Genomic DNA, 25,978 nt, shown 5'->3' on the forward strand with positions numbered 1-25,978 from the left:
CAAATAGTTCCACAGGATTAATGACTGGCAAGTTCTACAATTCAAACTTATTAATCTGCACATTGCTAACAACATCTGGTCTAGTTATTACTCCCAACTAATCACAGAACTCTTACAGTGCAGAAGGAGGACACTTAGCCTAAGTCTGTACAACTCTCCAACAGCGCAAGTTTCCCAGGCCCACTCCGTCTGCCTTAACTCCGTAATCCCATGCATGTACTCTACTAAACATCCTAACCTATACATCTCGGGACGCTAAGTGGAAACTTATAGCCAATCCACCTAACCTGCACATTTCTGGACTGTGGGAGGAAACTGAATTACCCAGAGGAAACGCACACAGACACAGGGAGAACCTGCAAACTCCACAGTCACCCAAGGCTGGAATTGACCCTGGGTCCTTGGTGCTGTGAGGCAGCTGTGCTAACTACTACGCCACCCCAAAATTGTAATTGTAAACATTAATAGCCAGCAAAAGTGGCTTTGGACTCATTGATGCTAGAGATAGAACCATCAGCTAACCTAAACTAAAAGTTTACAAATGTTCCATCCTGTGTGTGTAACCTGCTACCAGCCAGCAATATAAACAGAGCAAGTTGGAGCAGCATGATAAAATGCTGCATGCATGCACCCTCCTCAATCCTACCCAAAAATAACTACAGCTTCATTTTATCACTGATATTGCAGCAAGGGAATCCACACCTAACACAATGGAGACAATGTTGGTTAGCCAGGGAAAACAGCTGCTGGAACAGGAAGTTCAGGATTTCAAAGCTCACTCAAAAAACTAACCTCCACATAGACATCCTCACGAGAGAAGCTTACTTGGCTTTTCACAACTATAGGATATTTCAAACTTTCACAGCCAATGAAGTACTTTTTGAAGTATAATCACTGTTGCAATGTAGGAAGTGTGTCAGCAAATTTGAGCACAGAATACTCCCACAAGCAGCAACGTGATAATAACTAGATAATCGGTTTTAGTGATGTTGGTTGGAGGACATCACTGCACAAAAAGGTGTCTGGATTCTCAGAAGTCTTATCATAAACAAGACAGTTTAGATCCCCACCTCAGAACATCAGATATATTTGTTGAAATAGAAAATTGCTGTCTTTCTTTTAGTATTAGCTATTGGATCAGATGTTGATCTGAAGAACATCTGACATTAGGGCGGCACAGTGACATAGCGGTTAGCACTACTGTTTCAGTTTGATTCCTGGCTTGGGTCACTGTCTGTGTGGAGTTTACACTTTCTCCCCATGTCTCCGTGGAGATGTGCTCTGGTTTCCTCTCACGTTGTGAAAGATGTGCTGGTAGGTGCATTGACCCAAACAGGTGCCAGAGTGTGACAACTAGGGGAACTTCACAGTAACTTCACTGCAGTGTTAAGTCTTACTTGTCACTAATAAATAAATAAACTTAAAAAGGGTTTGGTACATGCATTAACATGCAATTGAATAAACTCATGCAGCTGTACAGAAAAGGCATCTTTACACTTTCCAAATCTATGCATTTAGGTAATTTCAAAATTCAAATTTGTCAATGCATCCTTTTTAATCTCATGGCTAGATTTGGTGCAGAAAGAAAAACAACTTGCATTTTCATAACATCTTTCAAGATCTCAGAATCTCCCAAGCACTTCATAGTCAATGATGCTCTTTTTTGAAAAGCTATCAATTTGGGTACAGAAAAGTCCCACAAACAGCAATGAGATAATGACCAGATTAATCTGCTGCAGTGAGTGACATCGGTTAAGGAATAAATATTGGGCAGGGAAATTCCCCGGCTCTTCTTTAAATAATACCATAGGATTTTTTCGTCTAAGTTTTCACCGTGGAAGACATTGCAAACATCCCCAAGATATTAGATGGGCTGATTTCAAATAACATGGTAGAACTTACAAAAATCCCAATCACAAAGGATAGAGTATTAAGGAATCTTAATTCCTTAAGATTCTTAGCCAAGTCACCAGTACCCAATGAGCTGCATTCTAGTGCTTTAATGGAAGTGACTGCAGAGGTAGTGGACATATTGGTTGAAATTTTCCATAAATTGGTAGATTCCAGGAGGGTACCAGAAGGTCGGAAAACAGAAAATGTGGCATCCTTGTTCAAAAAGGGAGAAAGGCAGAAGGTGGGGAACTATAGGACAGTTGGTTTAACATCTATTATTGGCAAATGCTAGAGTTAATAATCAAAGAGGAAATAGTTAATCATTTAGGAAAGCTGAATATAATCAAACCTAGTCAACATGGTTTTATGAAAGGTAAATCATGTTTGATAAATGTGTTCAAAGAGTAGATAAAGGAGAACTTGTAGTATATTTAGATTTCCAAATGGTATTTTATCAAGGTGTCATACAAGAGGCTAGTGCATAAAGTAAAAGCCCACGGAATTAAAGGAATTGTGCTAGGGTGAATTGAAAACTGGCTGTCACATAGAAAACAGAGTTGAAATAAATGTGTCCTTTTCAGAGTGGAAAGATACAACTAGTGGAGCACAACAGGGATCAGTTCTTGGCCTGCAGCTGTTTACTATTTACATTAACGACCTCGTAGAAGCAACAGAATACATGGTTTCCAAATTTGTCGATGATACAAAGATGGGTGGGACAGCATGTTGTCATGAGGATATAGATAGTTTGGGTGACTGGGCAGAAATGTGGCAAATCTGGGGAAAAATGTTAGGTCATACACCTTCAGTAGGAGGAATTAAAAGGCAGATTATCTAAATGGAGAGAGACTGAAGGTGAGCCAAGTACAGAGGAATCTAGGTATCCTACTGCATGAATCACAAAGTTAGCATGCAGGTCCAACAAGTAGTTAAGGAGGCAAATGGCATTTTGGCCTTTATTGCAAGTTCGAGTTTAAAAAGTATGGCAGTTTTGTTGCAATTGTACATGATGTTGGCGAGGCCATACCTAGAATATTGCACATAGTTTTGGTCCACTTACCCAAAAAATGATATAGTAACATTAGGGGCAGTCCAAAGGAGATTCATCAGAATAATTCTTGGGATGAGACATTTGTCCAATCAAGAGAGACTAAATAGTCTGGATCTCTATTCCTTGGGGTTTAGAAAAGCGAGGGATGACCTTATTCAAACATACAAGATCATGAGGGGGCTTGACAGGTGGGATGTTTTCACTAGTGTGAGTGTCTCGAACAAGGCAATATATCCACAAGAAAACCGGCCAGTCATTTGAAACTGAGGTACATAGAAATTCTCGCAGAGGGTGGTAGAATCTCTGGAATTCTCTGCCCCAAAGGGCATTGGAAGCTGGATTGTTAGAAGCATTCAAAGTGGAGGTGGATAACTATATGATTGATCAAGGAATAGAGAGCTATGAGGAATTGGCACAGAAAAGGAGTTGCGATCGGCACAGATCAGCCATGACTGCACTGCATGGCAGGACAAGCTTGAAGAGCCTTGTGGCCTATTCCTGCTTCTTGTGTGTTTTACTCAAGAGACCAGGCAGGATCTAATGTCTCATTCTAAAGAGGGCACTTTTGACAGTGCAATACACCTTCAGAACTACACTGAAGCACCAGCCTGGATTAGTTATCGAAGTCTCTGAAGGATTTTAATCCACGATCTTCGACTCAAGAAGTGAGAGTGCTACCACTGAGCTATGGATGACAACTAGATAACCTTGAAAACCATAATGGAAAGCAGTACAGTAGAACTTGAGTTTACCTTTAGTTGCAAGTAAAATATGTGGTCCACTTCCATAACTGAGAGAAATTATTTTCTTTCCGCATAACGTTTCTATTTTCTTTGGTGTAACTACGCTCTGACCATCTCCAATTCCTAGGCAGTTGCTGCAATTCACTCCAAGTGCAAACACCTGCAATAGAAGTGGGTTGTATACAATGAGCCATCTGATCATGAGAGCTATCTTTCATGCTACGTACTCAGATCAACTACTGGCGATGGATATCATAATTTTGCTTCACCCAAGGAGCGTGGGAAAAATCCTCTTCCTGCAGCAAAAGCAATCGTTTTTAAAATGATAAATGACTTAAAATGAGAAAGCATAAAATCCTGGACTGAATGATTTGCATCCATACATTTTAAAGTAAGCAATAAGTGATATATTTGTATAACTATATATAATTTCATTCAAAAAGTGAAATGTGCATGGAGCTGGTGATAGCTAGCACAATTTCTATATTTACAAAAGTGATGGATCCAGCGCAGGGAATTGTAGACCAGTTAGTATGTCAATGGTGGGAAAGAATGAAACCCTAAGTCAAAGTTATAAAAGTAAAACACCTAGAAAGTAGAAATGTAACAAATAACAATCAACAGAGATTCCAAAAAAAATGACATGCTTAGGCAACCTTACTGAATTATTCGAGCTTGTCATATGAGGAATAGTTGAGGACTTTGGGTCTGTACTCTTTGGAGTTTAGAAGGATGAGGGGGGATATTATTGAAACTTGCAGGCTACTGAGAGGCCTGGATAGAGCAGACCTAGAGAGGATGTTCCCACTAGTGGGAAAAACTAGAACCAAAAGGGGACAATCTCAGGATAAAGAGACGATCCTTTAAAACAGAGATGAGCAGGAATTTCTTCAGCCAAATAGTGGTGAATCTGTGGAACCCTTTGCTGCAAAAGATTGTGCAGGCCAGGTCATTGAGTGTCTTTAAGACAGAGATAGATAGGTTCTTGATTAAAAAAGGGATCAGGGATTATGGGAAAAACGCAGGAGAATGAGAATGAGAAAAATATCAACCATCATTGAATGGCAGAGCAGACTCGATGGGTCGAGTGGCCTAATTCTGCTCCTTGTGTGTCTTATAGTAACATATAGGGCAATGCAGGATTTCCAAAAAGCTTTCAGTAAAGTACCAAAAAGTAGATTCATGATTTCTGGCAGAAGCATGATATCAGTAATGGAGATAGCAAGCTGATTACCAAACAGTAAAACAGAAAATAAAGGTTAATGGTCAGATTGATAAAAGATGGGAAATGGTATTTCACAAAGATTGACACTGGGATGGATCACTGTTGGTCACAATTTATGTAACAAATTTAGCCTCGGGAATTGAAAGTAAAATTTCAAAATATGGGGAGTGTAGTTGATATAGAGGATAAGTGCAACAAAATGAAAGACATTTATAAAATTGCAGAACAAATTTCAAATGAGATGCAATGTAAAGTTTGAGACAAAAAATGGTAGGAAAAATAAGAAAACCACACACTTCTTGGAAAGGAATGGGGGTTCTGGGCTACAGATATATAGATCATTAAAAACAGTGATACAGGCTTATAACATCATAAGCAAGCAAAGCACAAGGGTTCGTTTCTAGAATGAGAGAATTAAAATGCAGGTAAATTATGATACACTTGTAAAGAACCTTGAATAAGCCACATGAGAGTTTCTGGACAGCTATGGTCTCCACATTATGAAAAGATTGTAGAAACATTAGCAAGAGTACAAAAAAATTTACTAGAATCTTAAGGGCGTCACGATGGCACAGTGATTAGCACTTCTGCCTTACAGTGCTAAGAACCTGGATTCAATTTTGGTCTTGGTTGACTTGTGTGGAGTTTGCACGTTCTCTTGTTGTCTGCATGGGTTTCCTCCAGACGCTCCAGTTTCCTTCCACAGTCCAAAGATGTTCAGGTTAGGCAGGTTCACCATGCTAAATTTCCCCTTAGTGTCCGAAAATGTGTAGGTTAGGTAGATTAGCTGTGGAAATTGCACAGGGTTACGGGGAAGGGTGGAGGAGAGGGCCTTGCTCTTTTGGAGAGTCGATGCAGATTCAATGAGCCAAACGGCGTCTTTCTGTACTGCAGGGTTTTGTATGATTTCTAATACTGGAATTGAGAGGTTATGCTTATCAGGAAAAATTAAATAGGCCTTAGTCTAGAAAAGGACACCGAATGAAGGTCATTAAGGTTATGAAAGGGTTTGATTGGGTTGACATAAAAAGGTGTTTCTACTTGTGGGCAGGATCTGATCTAGGGTTATAAGATTGTCATGAACAAATTCAAACAAGAACTTCAGGAGAAACTTATTTACCCAAGGAATGGTTAGAAGTGGAATATTATTCCACAGTGAGTAGCTGGGACAGAGAGAGATGCAAACAAGGGGCAGTTAAATAAGCACACGAGGGAAGAAAGGAATAGAAGAATATGTTGATGGCATTAGATGAAGATGAGTAGGAGGATGCAACTTAAGCACTTGCATGGTCTTGGGATGCATGGACTATTTTTGTATTGTACTTTATATTTCTGTAGCAGACATACAGAAAGATAAAGGATTAAATTATGGAAAAAACATAAATGGCAGCAAAGAAACAAAAAAAAGCAACACAAACTGACAAAAGAAACATTGAGAGAGAATTCAAGGAATCACTATTGGGCAAAAAAAGGGGTGGATATTAACACACGGAGCAGTAGCAAGTAATATGAAAGCATTTTCAGGGCAGAAAACTAATGATGAGTGAAATAAGGAATAGAAAGAAAATGTGAAAGATACTAAAATAGGAAAAACGAAACAAAAATATATAAGGTTAGGAAGTTACGATTTAAAAAAAACTAATGCAGACAGCTGACAAACTACAGAAACATAATAATGAAACCAGAAGTTGAGTTTATGGACAACCTTGCTAAGATATTTATCCAGGTAAAGAAGGTATGGTATATTTTGGATAGGTTCAAACACCCTCACCCACTGCACTGGCAGAGACTGAAAGGTGATGGGGATGAGTTGAGCAGGTAGAGAGCCAGCCACTTTGCTCACTCAGACTCTCATCACTAGTAGCACGAGGTTTATTTCCGTCACACAAACATCAGTGATTTTTCTGCGAGAAAGGTCATAGTTTGCATTTTAAAGAGGAAATGCCACAAAGATATAAAAGCCATTCCCAGACTTACATCATCATTTTTTGTTACATAGATAGCCTCAGTTGCTGAAGTACCAAAAACACAGGCTTGATGAATCGAGTTAATTTCCTGCGGAGAAAGCAAGCTGAATACAGGCCACTTTCCAACATCCACCATGACTAGTTTGTAAGCACAGCTGCTTCAAGAGATCACCTATTCACATTTCTTCCAACCTTTAGCACTGTGCCTAGAAGAAAGAGAATTTGACATTTTTGATCTATGTTGCTCCAAACATGAAAGAGAAAAAACATAAAGCCAACATGTAAATGACAGGATAACAAAACAGCATGAAAACTAATCCTTCAGTACCCTCCAAAAGCAAATTTGCTTTTTTACAAGAAAAATAAAATGCTAGATGTGCATCATGAAGGAACAAGTAACAAAATCAATACTGCAGTGGTACTGGCTTTCAAATTTGGTCTGAGACATCTAAAGACGTGTTATGTTAAAAGTGGTATACAAATACAAGGTGTTGTGATAAACCATGGAAAACATGTTCAGAGTATCTGACATGAAGCATTTTTAAAAAGGCTTACAAATATCTTAAAGGACACCAGTTGAGGTAAATTAGTGCCAGTTAAACAGAAAGAACCACGTTAAATTGATCACAAAGTAAAACCAGAGAAGATTCTTCATAGGTCACGTAAGTCCATCATTTTAGTCAGAACAGTTGACAGACATGAATGGGAGTAATTGGAGTTGAAGTACTGATCAGCTAAGACCTAACTGAACAGGCTTGAGGGGCCCACTCCTTAAAAATGCTGACAAAATGGTTATGTTTTAAACCGTCTCCTGTAACTTGAGATAAAATAAAATGGTTTGGAGAGGAGGATGTGACTTTCTATGAAACCTTTCCAGCGACAAACCCAAATGACTTGCTTGTCATAAATATAGAAACTCAAATCAATATTTCTGGAAATTAAAGTGCAAGTTTTAACATTCTGACACAGAAGTGGAAGAAGTCAGCATTGCCGAGTACAGACTTGTAGACTCTCTGTCAGATTTGAGAGAGAGAGAGATATGCTGCTGGGTGTGCAGAGAAATTACAGCCGAGAGAGCAGCACACTCGTCAGAGCCAGTTTTATTTTCGGTTAGAAGACCACAGAACAGACGGAAATTTTGGAGGTTTAAGAACCAAAGAGTCACCAAAATGGACCTTGCAGTGGAAATCAGTTCCAGTATAGTTCAAGATTGAATGAAGGGACTTTCAAAAGACTCACTCTGACATGACAAGAAGAGAGCTGCCAAAAACCGTGAGGGATTTGGATTTGAATGTACAAGGCTCTATATCTGCTGAAAGGATGGTGTACTGTATAATGCAACTTTGAGTCTCCAATTGTTTTAATTGGTTAATTGGGAAATAATATTTTCTGCTATTTAATGTATTAGTTGCCTACTACATAACATTTAGTATGTGTTGATTTCAATGTGTTTGTTGCACCAGGTCTTAAAATGTGAAATTTTGTTGAGATGTTTTCCATCAGCTATTAGGAAACGTGCACCTCTTTTTAAAAGTTATCGGTGTAAGAACATAAGAAATAGGAGCAGGAGTAGGCCATCTAGCCCTTCAAGCCTGCCCCGCCATTCAATAAGATCATGGCTGATCTGTCGTGGCTCAGTTCCACTTTCCTGCCTTTTCCCCATAATCCTTAATCCCCTTGCCTATCAAAAACCTATCTACCCGCGTCTTAAATATATTTAGCGCGGCAGCCTCCACCACTTCAACGGGCAGAGAATTCCAGAGATTCACCACCCTTTGAGTGAAGAAGTTCCTCAACTCCGTTCTAAACTGCCTCCCCCCCCTTATCTTGAGGCTGTGCCCTCTAGTCCTACTGTCTTTTCTGAGCGGGAAGAGCCTCTCCACCTCTATCCTATCCATCCCATTCATCATCTTATATGTCTCAATGAGATCTCCCCTCTAAACTCTAACGAGTACAAGCCTAGTTTATTCAGCCTCTCCTCATAGTTCAACCCCCTCACCTCCGATATCAGCCTAGTAAACCTCCTCTGCACTCCCTCCAAGGCCAAAATATCCTGTCTACACAGACCGTAAAAAATTGCAGGGTACAAATCCAGAGGCTGTTTAACTGATACACTTGAATTTTCTACAGTTTAATCAAACAAGGTTTCACAATGACTTTTACCGTATGCATTGAAAAGTACTTCTTTTATTCTTGCATGGGATATGGGCATCACTAGCAATACCAGCATTTGTCATCCATCCATAATTCCCCTTGAACTTAGTGGACTGTTAGGTCATTTCAGAGGGCAGGTAAGAGTCAACCACACTGTTATTACTCAAGCATTTCTGAAGAGAGGTGATTTGCCTGTTAATGTCTCACAACAGTTAACCAAGGTTAATTTGAGGCAGTCACAGAAGAAATAAAGGGCAGATTTAGAAGTAGGAACAAGAAAAAACAGATTGAAGGAACGGCTCAACACTTGAACCTTGAGGCAGAAAAGAGTGATCCTAATAGCATAGGCTGAGTTAGTTAGAATTCAGCTACAAATTAGAAAGAAAAAGAGAAAAGCAAAACTTGAACTGAAGGGAATCCAAAAACCTAAGTTCAGAAAAGAGGGGAAAAAAATAAAGAAACTCTGAACTAGAACTTCAAAGAAAATGAGAAACCAAAACAAGGCAAATTGGAAAGCAAATCTGAACTTGACAGAGAAAGGCACTGATTATGTGAATAGTGGGTGGCAGGAAAATTTGATAATGATTTAGATTTAACTACTGGTTTTGGCAAGGAGTATTTGCCTAACTTCAATGAGTGAAAAGAGTTGGGACATTTTTCGTGTCATTTGAAAAAATTGTTGAAAAATTAAAATAGCGAAAAGGAAGTTGGATAGTTTTATTGCAGAGTGGGTTCATGGGGAAAGTTTTAGAAGTATACCCGTCTCTTTCAGTCATACAGTCTGGTGATTATGATGCAGCAAAAGCCATTGTTCCCTATGACTTACTGCTGCAGGCTTATAGGTAGAAGTTTAGAAATTTAAAGAAGAAACAAAATCACACTTTTCTGGAATTTGAGAGCGAAAATGAGATGTTATTTGATAGCTTGTATAGGTCTATGGAGGTTGAACAATATTTTGAAAACCGTAGTGAGGTAATACTAAAAGAATTTAAAGATCATGGAAAACCATAAAGTTTCTAAGAGAAGCAACAATGACAACTATGAACTGTCTCTCAAGCATGTTAGCAGTAAGCCATTCTTTCTGAACTCTTACATAAACTTGAGAGATGTCTAAAAGTGAAAATATTTATTTCTAAAATATACTTTTCTCATAGAAACTCTGAAATGAGCCATTGCAAAACGACATATCCGATAATTACATACAGAGCAAAAAAGACCAGTCATTTTTACAATATTTTATGATGTTCAGTTACAAGATATTATGTTCATTACAGTTCAGTTCTTTAAATTATATACATTCATCAGATTTCACTGTGTGCTGTTGTTTTTTCAGATTAGCACACAGTTACGCAGTCTGAGGGTGTTCTACAGTTACTGGGCCCTCGGTCTGCCTCAGTTGAAAGGCTTTAAAAGGAGACCTTTCCCCATTATGCCTTTGCGGTGGCTGTCCCAAGCTTGACAGCATCCCTCAGCACGTAGTCCTGGACCTTGGAATATGTCAGTCTACAACACTCGGTCGAGGACGAATCTTTGCACTGGAAGATCAGCAAGTTTTGGACGGACCAAAGTGCAACCTTCACTGAGCTGATGATCCTCCAGCAGCAGTTGATATTTGTTTCGGTATACGTCCTTGGAAACAGCCTGTAGAACACAGAGTCCTGCGTCACCGAGCTGCTTGGGATGAACCTCGATAAATACCACTGCATCTCACTCCAGACCTTCTTTGTAAGGACACATTCCACAAGGTGGCTGTTATTCTTAGAGACACAGGACCAGTCTAGGCACTAGTGTTAGCAAGTGTTGTAAATTTTTCTCCAGAAAGTTCTCTAAATAAAAGCATATTGGTATGGGGTATTGACATAAATTGTTTATAGTTCCATTATGTAAAGTTAACTTTGAGTGTGATGTAGGCACCAGTTCTGTTGTGAGGATTGTTTCAAAGTTACCTATTAAAGATGTTCATTTTCTATTAGGAAATGACCTGAGTCAGTCAGGTATTGATCACCTCCAGTGGTTTTAATGAAACCTAGTTAAGCTCTTGGAGCTGGAAGTGTATGAGAAAATTGAGTGACTTTCAGTAATCCTCTTGCAAAAATTACTGTTTTAACTAAAGATGTGTCGAGAGAGTCAGAAACTGCTAAAGATAAAATGACATTGGAGCATCAGACCAACAACAAAGGGTAACGTCATTATACAATGTGAGGGCTTAAACTGAGAATTGTTAGAAAAAAATGGATCATAACACAGTAATGCAGAGGGAGCAAATGAGCAGTGCTTCTGGCACTGCAGGTAACCTTCAGGTTGCCAATGACATCTTAGACCAAGATTTTCATGGATTCAGCAATCTGCTGCCAAATCCATCACCTTCTGCTCATGCATATGTAAAACAATAATCTGGGTCTCCTTGCATTGGCGCCTTTATTTGGGCTATGATGCAAACACAAAGACAAACACAGTACCTCCATGCCAATTAGACATTAGGATTTGGGACAATTGAATTAACTTTTCCTTGCATTGCCCAGAACAACTGGCATATAACATCACATTAGTATGACATGCTCCCTCATTCACTTATGTGCAGCATGTAGGACTCCAATTTACAAATTACCTCACTTAACCAGCAATGGTAGATCAAGAGTGCAAACTGTAAAATGTAGTCACAGAGCCTCCATTTTAGTAAAGGTAAAAATACTTCAAACAATCCAACATCAAGTTTGGAGAGCTGCAGAGATTGGAAAGGCATCAGCCAGAATTGGAGGAAAAGAGAACTCTTGGTGGATTTTAATAATGGATAGGGTTGCAGAGATGTGGGGCATGACTATGGAGGATGGAGGGATTTGAACACCAGAATGAGAATTTTTAAATTGAGGATGTTTTTATCAATTACAATTTGTATTTATACAGCACCTTTAACATACCAAAATGTCCTAAGGAGCTTCACAGCAGCATTATCAGACAGAATTTAATGGAAAAGAGATTAGCAGGACAAAGATGTGCAGGTTAGGTTGATCATGTCCCTTAGTGTTAGGAGGACCAGCAGAGTAAATATGTGGGCTTGAGGGGATAGGGCCTAGGTGGGATTCTTGGGAGATGCACGCTCTATGGGTTGAATGGAATCCTTCTGCACTGTAGGGATTCTGTGATTCTAGGTGGGGTAAATTTTAAGGGGCATCATAACGGAAAAGAGAAGTTTACAGGTTTAGGGAGAGAACCCCAAAGCTTGAGGTCCAGACAACACAAGACAAGTCTTGCAATAGAGAAATTAAGGAAACCTGAGATGTGGCATCAGACAGAATTGGAGGAAAAGAGAACTCTTGGTGGATTTTAATAATGGATAGGGTTGCAGAGATGTGGGGCATGACTATGGAGGATGGAGGGATTTGAACACCAGAATGAGAATTTTTAAATTGAGGAATTGTTGGGTCAATGAAGGTCAGTGAGCACAAGAGTGATGGGTGATCAGGATTTGATGTGAGTTAGAGTAACAGAAGCAGAGTTTTGGGTGAGTTAAAGTTTAGTCAGGATGGGAGGCAGATCAAGAGAGGCAGGATTGGAAGTAGCCAATATTATGGAAGTAGGAATTGGTAATCTTAGTGATGGAAGAGGGTATGGAATGAATGTGAAAGGGCATGCAAAGCAGCAGATATACACAACTATATTTTCTATGGGCTAACAGATTAGTGTTTTTCAAATACAGATTTCGAAGGAAGGGTACAGTGAACAATCTTTCCCTTTTTAAATATTATATGTTCCCAGAAGTACATAAAGTTCAATTCAAAATTCAGGAAAGGATATGCATTAACAGATCACTAGTGCCTTCCTCTCACATGCTCAAGATATCATTTAAATAATGCACCAGAATTTGTTGTAGCTGGGTATCAAATGGTATCTTGTTGTAGTTGGATTTGGTCCTGCAATTTGTCAGGTCAACACCTTACTGCCTACAAGATTATCGAAAGCATGAACTGAATACAGTGTAGTGAGGGAGACAGTATCTCTGGGATTGAGTGAACAGAGCAACCGATGTATCTTGGTAACCTATCAATTTATGGATTGAGAAAGGGTGGAAGGCAATGGAATAAAGGGTGAATTTGAGTCAGTGAATTCAATGTCAAATCAGGCACAGAAAGAAAAATTAAATCAGGGAACACTTCAAACTGTGTCAACAGCAAAGACAGCAAAATGTTGTTTTTGTGAAATTAATGGCATAACGAAAGAACACAAACAGCACATTGTCCCCTGGCCTAAAGTTATTGTACTATTTACACAAATAGCAGAGAGCATCGTCAGCTACGAATTTACTATGACAGCAAAGTCTGGATTATTGCGATTTATGTCTTGGTCTCGGTCAGAAGAACACTCAGAATAGATGATGGTCAATCCTTCCAACAATTGGGCTTCTGGGAAATGTAAGACAAAAACTAGGGACCACCTATACCATTTTAATAAGGCTCATATCAACTTCAACTAGGGCCGCACAAAATACTTTACATAAACAAACTGATGGATGTGATAAACAGATAATGTTGAAAGGTTAGGGAGCACCTTGATTAAATGCAATCATATAGAAAACATTCACCTGCTATTCAATCTTAAAGATGTGAGTGGAGAGAGCATTAGGTTAAAGAGGTGTGTACTGCCTCCAGACAGGACAGTAAGTGAGATTTTACAAGCCCAGGCAAGTCATGGGAGTTACAGATAGTGCGACATGAACACAAGATCCCGGCTGAGACTGTCCTCGTGTGTGGAACTTGGCTATCATAGGGGGATTAAATAAACTGGTTGGACTTAAACTTGGTGTTAACACTTCTTACTGTACTTTCTTTACACCACCACTGGCAACCATGCCTTAAGAAGGCAGTCTCAATTAAGCTCAAACTTAGGGATTTTCTCGCTAAACCTCTCTACCCTAAATATGGGGGAAGCCATTTAGGACTGAGTTAAACACTAATTTCTTCACTGACTGCGAATAGGCTATTCCACTCCAATCTTCCTTACCACATTTTTAAAAACCTACTTCTTTGACCAAGCTCTTGGTCAATTTCCTTAACATTGTTTAATGTAACTCAGTGTAAAGCTTTGTCTGATAGAGCTGTACTCAACTGCCTTGGAACACTAAAATGTGCTCTACAAACACAAGTTGTTGTTTTGCTTTTCGCTCAGTATTGTAATGCGTTAAAGTTTATTTATTAGTGTCACAAATAGACTCACATTAACACTGCAATGAAGGTATTGTGAAAATCCCCTAGTCGCCACACTCCAGCACCTATTCGGGTACACAGGAGAATTTAGCATAGCCAATGCACCTAACCAGCACAACTTTTGGACTGTGGGAGGAAACCCACGCAGACAAGGGGAAAGCAGACTCTGCACAGACAGTGACCCAAGCTCGGAATCGAACCCGGATCCCTAACACTGAAGAAGCAGTGCTAACCACTGTGCCTAATGTGTCCTTTTCTGAGTAAATAAACTTGAAAACAATTAACATAATTTGGATCATGTTATTTGGGATCATCCAAGAATTTTATTTATCGTTGGCATGAATATATAACCCCAATCAAACCTTCCAATGTCAGGAAAAAAATCATCTCAACTGCAACTGCTTTGAATGATATATTATTTCCTTGCAAAATTACTAGCATTCAGCTGTCTTACACGACATTGTGGAACTAAACAGTAAACTTAAAGACCACTTGTTTCTCAGATCCAATGGAACAGTTTTGAAGTGAAGTCACTTGTTACATAAACAACATACAAACTATCTTTCATGGAGCAAGATCTGAGAAAACAACATGATGAATATATGTATTATTGAGAAGATTGTTGGTCAGTGCAGGGAGAGCACACTGTTCTTCTTTGAATAGTACTGTGAAATTTGTAATAAACTTTGAACCCAATGTTAAACTCCATATGCCTGCTTAGATGGACCTGAAAGTTGCCACAGCACTATTTTGAAGAGCAGAGAAGTTATCTCTGGTGCACTGGCCAATGTTTATCCCCTAATTTGTTTTCATGACGTTGATTACCTGGTCATTATCATGTAGCTGTTTGAACAAGTTTTCCCCGCAATAAGGAGGCTTCACTGTTTCCTACATTACAACAGCGACTACACTTCAAAAAGTACTTCATTGGTTGCGAAGCACTTTGAAACAGCCAATGGTCATGAAAAGTGCTGTACAAAAGCAAATCTTTCTTTCATTAACTGAAACAGGCAGACAGAGCCACCATTTTAAAGTTTATTTGTTCGTGTCACAATTAGGCTTACATTAACACTGCAAAGTTACTGTGAAAATTTATGATCAAATAATGCAGCATTCCCTCAAAATTGAGTGTTAGCTAGCTTATGGATTCAAATCACCCAGGATGTTTGTGCCCACAATGTTTTTCCATTCAACTGAGCCCAACTGACATTTCCATATTGTGCATCGGTAGTCTTGGGAGTATTCCAGGTGAGTGACATTTACAGCTGATCATAGACATGGCAATTTGCAATAATGTATATGTTCCAAACACCATAATAGAGAAAAAGGCAAAGCTAGACAATCACCAGTCACTTCTAATGCTTCCAGTTGTGACAGTGCAAACAGAAACATATACAGCATTTCGTTATTAACTGACAAGGGCAACAGTTCTTCAAGATTTGAAAGACAATTCTAACAGTCTTTATTCAACCTATAACAAAAGAATTACCCGCAACAAAGTTTGACAGGAACTGCAGTTAGTTTCTGCACTCAATGCAGGAATAACTACAAACTTGGAATCAGTCATTTTGGCACGCAAGGCCATCTGACCCATCAAGCCCATGACGTGGAGATGCCAGTAAACACAGTAAGAATTCTGACAACACCAGGTTAAATCCAACTGATTTATTTGACAGTAAACTCACAAGCTTTCAGGGTTTCTCCTTTCGAAAGGAGAAGCCCCAAAAGCTTGTGAGTTTACTATCAAATAAATTGGTTGGACTTAACCTGGTGTTGTCAGATTTCTTATCATCAAGCCCAGGCCAGCTCTCTGCAGAGTAATCCACTCAGTCCCATTTCTCTGCTCCAATGCTGGTGTTGGACTGGGGTAGACACAGTAAGAAGTCTCACAACACTAGGTTAAAGTCCAACAAGTTTATTTGGCAGCACAAGCTTTCAGAGCACTGCTCCTTCATCAGTCACCTTGGACTTTAACCTAGTGTTGTGAGACTTCTTACTGTGCCTACTCCTGATGAAGGAGCAGTGCTCCCAAATAAACATGTTGGACTTTAACCTGGTGTTGAAACTCCTTATTGTGCCTACTCCTGAAAGAGCAGTGCTCCCAAATAAACCTGTTAGACTTCAACCTGGTGTTGAAACTTCTTAGTGTGCCTAACCCAGTCCAACATCAGCACCTCCACACGATGACTAACCCCAAAAGTTCTCAAGTTTATTTTTCTCAAAAGCCCATCCAATTTACTGTTCAAAACACTGATCATCTGGTGCAGCAAGATCATTATCACTCCCTGAGTGAAAAGGATCTTCCCCCCTCCACATTCCTGAACAGTACATTCATTTCAAGCACATTAACCACTGTGGTTAAAATCTGCTAACAAAAGGGAGAGTTTGGTGATTATACAGTTAAGGTTAAAATGGGAACAGACCCCGATTCCTTTTGACTCTTTCCAGTTAATCGCCAGCGGCCTGATCCTAGGGCCTTGCCCGAAAAGCAGGCTTCAGTACAAATGCCTCAGTAACTACTTATCCGGCAACTAAGTGTTGTTATTATTATGATGATGATGATGATGATCTTTAACAAGCTGACAGTGAAACAGAAAGACGCCTCTATTACCAGAACCTTCCTCCCGAATCCGAGCGCCGCTCGCACTACCTCCTGAAGTCACGTGCCCCATAGGGGCGGGGCCTATCCAGAAGACGCGCTAACGGGGCGTGGCCTCGCGCTCCTGAGGTCGGATGCTTCCGGGGGGCACAGCCTTGCTCGCTCCAGGACCACGTTTCTCCCGGGGGGGGGAGGGGTGGAGCAGTGGCCCGGGTGACGTGTCGCATCGGCGGGGCCTGGCAGTCCGTCGGAGTCATGCGCATCATATGGGCGGAGCCTCGTTCCCTCGTGGTCACGTGTATCATATGAGCGGATCCTCGCGCCTACCAGGGTCACGTGCCTCTTTGGGGGCAGCCTCTCTTTCGATCCAGGGTCACGTGCCCCCGGGGGCATGTCCTCGCTGCCCTCCCGGGTCACGTGCCGCCCCGGCGGAGCCTCGCTGTCTGTGGGTCACCTCCTTTCTGGGCCAGTTCACAGTGTTGTCAATAACCAGGAGTTTGCCATTAACTGCAATGATATTGATGTTTTCCGCACAGCCCATCTGAAAAGAAAAGCACAAGATGCTCTCATAGAGTCCCTACAATGCAGAAGGACGCCATTCAGCCCATGGACAACAATCCCCTCCAGGTGCTATACCTGCAACCCGACATATTTAGCCCACTAATCCCTCTAACCTACATCCTGGGATAATATGACCAATGGATCTAACCCGCACATCTTTGGATATCTTCTCCATCAGCAAGGCTGTCAACTTCCCCAATCTTCGCGCCTGCTTCAGCTCATCTCCCGCTGGAAACCAAATTGCCTTTCTGCACTTGACTATTCCACCCCTCCACTTCGCAGATCTCCCACTTTCCACCTTCCGTAAATATTGGCTCATTCAAAATTCTGATGCCCACAAACTAAATCATAACAAGTCAATCCCAACACCCACATTGGTGTTGCTGGAACAAAAAACTCAATTACAAAATTCTCATCTATTTTCAAATTACTCCATCACCTCGCCTCCTCTCTAGAACCATAGAAAACTTACAGTGCAGAAGGAGGCCATTCAGCACATTCTCTGTTAAAGTTTATTTATTAGTCACAAGTAAGGCTTACATTAATGCTGCAATGAAGTTACTATGAAATTCCCCTAGCTGCCACAGTCTCAGCCTATTCAGGTCAATGCACCCAACCAGAATGTCTTTCAAACTGTGAAAGGAACCGGAGTACCCGGAGGAAACACACACACACAGTGGGAGAACATGCAAACTCCACACAGACAGTGACCCAAGCCGGGAATCGAACCTGGGTCCCTGGCGCTGTGAGCAGCAGAGCCACCCATAGGTGTGCTGTGTCAGCCAAAAAAAGAAACTTGCCGCTCATTTTAATCTGATTTTCCAGGACTTGGTCCATAGCTTTGCAGTTGAAGATCCAGGTACCTTCTAAATAAGTTGAGTCTTTCTTAACCTCTATAACGTCCCAAAACTCTATGCTGCTGCAATCTCATGCATCTCCCCAATTTTCTTCAGTTTACCATTGCTGTTGATGCCTTCAGTTGCTTAAGGCCTAAACTTTGGATTGCCGCCCTCCACCTTGAAGTCACTTCCTCATTTTAAGATGCAACTTAAAACCTACTTCATTGTTCAAGCTTTAGTTCAACTCTCCCAATGTCACCACCTTTGATTCAGTGTCAATTTTTCTTTGATACTGTCGTGACATGCCTTAAACATTCCACAACATTAAGAGAGGTGGACTGGTTTAGGAAAGGAATTCTTGAGATTAGAGCCTTGACAGATGGAAGCAGAGATGCTAATATGGAGAGAAGGAAGAGTGTCTTTGCTTAAATGTCCTGACCAAAAAACATTAAAGACATAAGATATTAAAGCTGATGCAAAGCCTGGAGAATATGCTAGAATCCTGCACTGGAATTCGAACACATGACTTTCTGAATCACAACTCTATCTCTTGAGCCAACAAGCTAACACTTAAGCACAATGCTTCTTCATGAAATGTGGGTGTCACTGGCAAAGTTAGCATTTCTGTCTATCCCTAATTTCCCTTGAACTAAGTGGCTGTTTGGCCACTTAATATTCAACCACATTGCTGTGGACCTGAAGTCACATGTAGTCCAGATGGGTAAGAACAGCAGATTTTCTTCCTTACAGGATATTTGCAAAAATATCCCAAATGGGGTTAATATGGTAATAAGTGTTAGTTTTGCAGTCACTTTTAATGGTGACATCCCCCAGTGTCAACAAAACAAAGGAGATTATCATTGATTTCAGAAAGTGTAGAGGAGAACATGCCCCTGTCTACATCAATGCGGACAAAATAGAAAGGGTGGAGAGCTTCAGGTTTTTAGGTGTTCGGATCACCAACAACCTGTCCTGGTCCCCCCATGCCGACACTATAGTTAAGAAAGCCCACTAACGCCTCTACTTTCTCAGAAGACTAAGGAAATTTGGCATGTCAGCTACCACTCTCACCAACTTTTACAGATGCATCATCAAAAGCATTCTTTCTGATTGTATCACAGCTTTGTATGGCTTCTGCTCTGCCCAAGACAGCAAGAAACAACAAAAAGTTATGAATGTAATCCAATCCATCACGCAAACTAGCCTCCCATCCATTGACTCTGTCTACACATCATGCTGCCTCGGCAAAGCGGCCAGCAAGGACCCCATGCACCACTGACATTCTTTCTTCCACCTTCTTCCGTCGAGAAAAAGATATAAAAATCTGAGGTCACGTACCAACCGACTCAAGAGCAGCTTCTTCCCGGCTACCATCAGACTTTTGAATGGACCTACCTTGCATTAAGTTGATCTTTCTCTGTATCCTAGCCATGATTTTAACACTACATTCATAGAACTACATTCTGCACTCTCTCGTTTCCTTCTCTGTAAATGGTATGCTTTGTATAGTGCGCAAGAAACAATACTTCTCACGGTAAGCTAATACAATAATAAATCAAATCAAATTTAACTTTATATTTCAAATTTATTAATTTATTTCCAATTTCAATTCCACCGTGGTGGGATTTGAACCTATGTCCCCATTTTCCTGGGTTTCTGGATTATTAGTTCAGTGACATTTCCTGTAAGTGGCATATTTTCAAAAACAATGAGTTTTTGAAAGAATGCATTACGTTAAAACTTTTTTTCCATTAATGGGATATGGGCATCACTGGCTAGCCCAGCATTTATTATCCATACTTAAATGCGCTGAAAAAGGTGGTAGTGAGGTGCCTTCTTGAACAGTTGCAATCCATGTGGTTAGGGAGGGAGTTCCAGATTTTTGATGCAGTGCAGGAACAGCAATATACTTTCAAGTCAGGCTGGTGGAGTGCCCCAGGGGTCGGTGCTGGGGCCTCAGCTTTTTACCATTTATAAAGATGATCTGGAGGAGGGAACCGAGTGTAGGGTGTCGAAATTTGCTGATGACACCAAGATTGGGGGAACGGCAAATTGTGTGGAGGGTGTGGAGAGTCTGCAGAAGGATCTAGATAGGCTGGTCGAATGGGCCAGGAAATGGCAAATGGAATTTAATGTTGGCAAGTGTGAGGTGGTCCACTTTGGTAGGAAGAATGGTAGGAAGGACTATTACTTACAGGGCAAAAAACTGCAGCAGGCGACGGTGCAGAGGGACCTCGGGGTCCTTGTGCATGAGTCACAAAAACCCAGCTTGCAGGTGCAGCAGGTGGTCAGGAAGGCGAATGGGATGCTGGCCTTCATAGCGAGGGGGATTGAATATAAAAGTAGGGAGGTCTTGCTGCAGCTGTATAGGGAATTGGTGAGGCTGCAGCTGGAGTACTGTGTGCAGTTTTGGGCGCCGCACCTGCGCAAAGATATTTTGGCCTTGGAGGGAGTGCAGAGGAGGTTTACTAGGCTGATACCAGAGTTGAGGGGGTTGAGCTATGAGAGAGGCTGAATAAACTGGGCTTGTACTCGTTAGAGTTTAGAAGAATGAGGGGAGATCTCATTGAGACGTATAAGATGATGAATGGGATGGATAGGATAGAGGTGGAGAGACTGTTCCCGCTCAAAAAAGACAGTAGGACTAGGGGGCACAGCCTCAAGATAAAAGGGGGGTGGTTTAGAACGGAGTTGAGGAGGAACTTCTTCACTCAAAGGGTGGTGAATCTCTGGAATTCTCTGCCCGTTGAAGTGGTGGAGGCTGCCTCGCTAAATATTTTTAAGATGCGGGTTGATGGGTTTTTGATAAGAGAGGGGATTAAGGGTTATGGGGAGAGGGCGGGAAAGTGGAACTGAGCAGCGACAGATCAACCATGATCTTACTGAATGGCGGGGCAGGCTCGAAGGGCCAGATGGCCTACTCCTGCTCCTATTTCTTATGTTCTTATGGTGTGTAGCTGTGAGGGGAATCTCCAGTTGGTGTGCTTCCCTTGTTTGTCACCCTTGTCCTTCCAAATGATGGTAGCCGTGGAATTGGAAGGTATTGTCTAAGGAGCCTTGCTGCAATGCATCTTGTAGATGGTATTAAGGACGCAACTAATATTTATGTTCATTGAAAGGGTTAAAGAATTTAAGGGCCCAAGGACACAAACTGCAAGCTGTTAGTTAAGTCACAGAGATTGTAAAAACAATGTGGGATGCTGTACCATTTGCTATAACAACCAAATTGTCTAAAAGTTAATGTAGGGAGGCAATTCTATCTTCAAACCTTCCTAGCTTGGGAGAATTCAATAAGCATGGACAGGGAGGATAATTAACATCCACAAGTTATGTTGAGAACAAGTTGAAGCTGGTAATAAATCAGACCAGCATGTGCAAGCCTTTACACTGATTAGATACTATGATCAAATAGATGTGCACATGTTGTAATTAGCGAAATGTATTTGTAACTTATGCATATTGTAAACCTAATAGATAGTTGTGAGTGGATCCAAATAACTTCTATGAAAATGTACATTCTGATCGGTGTATGCTAATTACTTGTAAACAAACTTGTCTATGTGATTTTGTATTCAGTGTTCTAGTCTGTGCCACCAGCTGGTGTATTGGAGCTCTAGCTGTAATTTGTAATAAAAGTCAGTTTTAAAATTCGGAAAGTTCACATCTGGTTACTTAAAGGGAACAAGTCTGTAAGCAACTGGACAGCTAATTTTGCCACTGTGTGCCTGTGGTGGAGAGGGTGAATGTTTGTGGATGGGGTACCAATCAAGCAGGCTGCTTTGTCCTGGATAGTGTGAAGCTTCTCAGATGTTGGAGTTGCACTCACCAGGTAAATATTCTATCACACCTGTGCTTTGTAGATGGTGGACTGGCTTTGGGAACTTAGGAAGTGAGTTACTCACCGGAGGATTCCTAGCCTCTGATTTGCTCTTATAGCCACAGTATTTACGTGCTTGGTCTGGCTCAGCGCCTGATCAATGGTAACCTCCAGGATTACCATTGATAGTGTGAGATTCAGTGATGATAATGCCTTTGGAAGGACAATGATTAGATTTTCTCTGTCTGCAGATGGTCATTGCTTGGTATTTGTATTGCAGAAATATTATTTGCTACTTGCCTAAGGCTGAATATTGTCTAGGTCTTGCTGCATTTGGATGTGGACTGCTTCAGTATCTGAGGAGTTGAGAATGGTGCTGAATATTGGGCAACTTCCAGTGTACATCCTGACTTCTGACTTCATGATGAAGGTCATTGATGAAGCAGCTGAAGATTGTCGGGCTTAGTACGCTATCTTGAGGAGCTCCTGCAGTAATGTCCTGGAACTGAGGTGATTGACTTCAACAACCATAACCACCTTCCTTTGTGCCAGGTATGATTCCAACTAAAAGAGAGTTTTCTCCATAATTCCCATTGACTACAGTTTTGCTTGGGGTCATTTATGCAATATTCAGTCAAATGCTGTCTTGATGTCAGTGCCAGTCAATCCCACCTCACCTCTGGAGTTCAGCTCTTTTCTCCATGTTTGAATTAAGGCTGCAATAAGATCTGGAACTGAGTGACCCTGGCGGAATCCAAACTGAGCATCAGTGAGCAGGTTATTGCTAAGTAAGTGCTACTTGATACTGCTGTTGATGACCCCTTCCGTCACTTTACTGATGATCGAGAGTAGATTACCGGATATGTCCTGTCCCACCGACAGATGGTAATAGTGGTACCTTACCTGTATGGCATGATTCCACATGTATGACTATGTCAGGCTGTTGCTTGGTTCAATTTTGGCACAAGCCCCAGATGTTACTAAGGAGAACTTTGAAGGATCGACAGGGTCTTTGTCATTTGCCATTGCCACTCCTGGTGCCTAAATTTCATCCAGAGGGCAGTTATGAGTCAAGCACATTGCTGTGGGTTTGAAGTCACACATAGGTCAGACCAGGTAAGGACGAAAGATTTCCTTCCTTAAAGAGTATTAATGAAACAGATGTGTTTTTACAATTAACAGTGGCTTCATGGTCACTGATATGCAGTAATCTACTGAGTCCAGAAATCTATTATGCAGCAACACCAGTTGTTTGGAAGCATTTTGTGCAGACTTAAGCAACTTTTAGTATTATTTCAATACAATGCTTCAGGAGCAGAAATGTGAATGCTATATTATTTAGACAAGTAAAGCAATTTTTATTACTGATTTATAATGTTTTATCACTGTCTTATGTATCAGGTAAATATTTATATCTATAGATGAGCAGTACTAGTGGTAGTCTCCTGTTTGTTCAAGTGTATGCAAAGTACAAGTGATTTCAAAGCCACAATTATTACAGTTAAACCTATGTTAAGGAAATTGATTATAGTGGAGGAAGAGGGCATCCTGCTGCCCCCACTTGCCTGACTGATCCCTAAGGCAAGGAGAATCCAAGATATCCAAGTAGCTTGGTAACTGTGGTGGATGATTGATACATCCTCTCCTGCAGTCCATCAAGGCTTCCTAATCATGGCTAATGTCATGATAACATTACAGGGTAAAGAGATGATATAAGCTCCAAAAGCTACCTCAGCCAATACTGGGATTGATCCTGGGTTGTTGGCACTCTTAGCCAACCAAGCTAACGCCTTTCTAGAAGGGCAACACACACCTCATAGAATCCCTTGAGTGCAGGATGAGGCCATTTGGTCCATCAAGCCTGCACCGATTCTTTTAGTCCTATCCCCATAACCCCACACACTTATGGGAGGAAACTGGAGCACCCCAGAGGAAACCCAAGCAGACATGGCAAGAATGTGCAAACTCCACACGGCCAGTCACCTGAGGCTGGAATTGAACCCTGTTCCCCAGGTGAGGCAACAGTGCTAACCACGATGCCACCATGCTGCCCAACTTAGTCCCATTCCCCTACATTTTTCCCTTGCTCTGCTAAATTTTCTCATTTCAGAGAATTATCCAGTTCTCTTCCAAAACTTAAATAGTGATAATATGTCCTTAACATTAATATTACAATCATGCATATCTATTTGATCCACATTGTCCAGATGAGCTACAGCAACCGATGATATGCCATTACAATATATTAAAACCAATTCTCAATTTGATTTGATCTGATTAAAACAACTTTATGAGATCCAAATTGCTTTTAAAACTCTGACATAGATTAATGTACTCAAACAAATCATGGAGAGGTGATGGCCTAGTGATATTATTGCTAGATTATTAATCCAGAAAGTCAGCTAATGTTCTGGGGACCTGGGTTCGAATCTTGTCCGTGGCAAGTGGTGGAATTTGAATTCAATAAAAAAAATCTGGAATTAAGAATCCACTGATGACCATGAATCCATTGTCAGTTGTCGGGAAAACCCATCTGATTCATTTATGTTCTTTAGAAAAGGAAATCTGCCGTCCTCAACTGGTCTGGCCTACATGTGACTCCAGAGCCACAGTAATGTGATTGACGCTCAACTGCCCTCCAAGGACAACTGGCGATGGGCAATAAATGCTGTAAGAAGTCTCACAAAACCACATCAATAAATGCTGGCCAGCCAGTGACACCCATGTCCCACGAATAAAAAAACAAGTCAACAAATCAAGCTGTATGCTCAATTGAGCGTTTCTGAAATTAAAATGTTTTAAACTAAATTAAAATAATTAAAAAATTGAAACCTGTTACTATTAAAGGAATTTTGGCATAATAAAGATTTTACAAATAATCCACTTTAAACATCATTGACACTGTTGGCAAACATCACAACTTTTCAATTTTTCATGACAGTTACTTTTATTTATCAATAAATTGTTAGCGTCCAACATCAGAACGATATGCAAACAAAATGAATCAAAATGGAAAGCAAAATAAATGCACCTTGACAAATTCATCACGCTTTATAAATCGTTGTGGACTCATGAGAAAATTTAAATAATCATTCAGATGTCTGTGCAGAATTTTAGTACCTAAAAATCTAAAATAATTAAATATTTGTTGTCAGAAATACAACAAGGGAAGCACAAAATAGAACTAAACCCTCATGAAATGGGCTTCCTAAAAAAAAAATTTAAACACGTAAGAAATTGTAGTAGTTGAATCAGACATTTGTTACCAACACAAGTTAAGTGACAAGATTCAACAGCGAGTTAATGTGGTGACAAACTTTGCAACCCTTGAATATGTAGTCATAATACTCTGTCCTTCAAATTAACAGGTCTGCTATTGATCCAACAACAACACAGGCAGCACAGGAATCAAAAAAGGCTTTCTGCTTAAAATATAAACCCATTATAACATAATGGCAGTAGGAAAAATGACACTGCTGTAAGCAAAACTAAAGTAAAATCCAGCTCCTTGGTTTGCCCCATTTTCTTCTTCCATCTGCTGGTATCCATTCTAATGCCACTCTGCGTGTATCCAGGAGGCAAAATATGTATCGTACCACCCTTAGGCATCTCTTCGCCACAATGACCCGCAGGCGCCTTCTGTCGTCAGTGTCTAGATCTTCTTGCAACCAACCTTGGCACTGCCAGACTGCTAATCACATTTTGGAGTGTGCAACATCATCTGTAAAATCCAGGTCTGTCAACTGGTGGTATTACCCATAGGTTGGAGAGTATATAGCCTTGGTATCTGAGCTAGTCTTGACACAGCAGCTGGAGTCACAGAATAAGGCTTTGAAGATGTTAATATATTGCTCCAGGAGTTAAACCATCTTGTGAAGATGCTAATATATCGCTTCTGGATTCAGCACTGTCTAGTGAAGATATTAAT

The 25,978-nt window shown here is 40.7% G+C and overlaps 1 protein-coding gene across 2 annotated transcripts in view; it reads right to left on the reverse strand.

Annotated features, from left to right (window-relative positions):
* Positions 1–16,941, reverse strand: part of rcbtb1 (regulator of chromosome condensation (RCC1) and BTB (POZ) domain containing protein 1) — a 42,535-nt gene extending 25,594 nt beyond the window's left edge. The window contains exons 1-3 of one of the 2 annotated variants that reach the window (XM_080204243.1): positions 16,846–16,941; positions 6,890–7,085; positions 3,697–3,847 (exon numbers count right to left, since the gene is read on the reverse strand). In XM_080204243.1, the coding sequence (XP_080060369.1) occupies positions 3,697–3,847; positions 6,890–7,015 (277 nt within the window). In that variant the 5' untranslated portion in view covers positions 7,016–7,085; positions 16,846–16,941. Of the gene's footprint in view, positions 1–3,696; positions 3,848–6,889; positions 7,086–16,657; positions 16,790–16,845 lie in introns of those variants that run through there. The other variant, XM_080204245.1, reaches the window with a different exon arrangement.
* Positions 16,942–25,978: the final 9,037 nt, after the last annotated feature.

This window comes from Carcharhinus amblyrhynchos, chromosome 15 (assembly GCF_965287045.1).
Source record: "Carcharhinus amblyrhynchos chromosome 15, sCarAmb.v2.hapA, whole genome shotgun sequence".
Classification (NCBI taxonomy): Eukaryota; Metazoa; Chordata; class Chondrichthyes; order Carcharhiniformes; family Carcharhinidae; genus Carcharhinus; species Carcharhinus amblyrhynchos.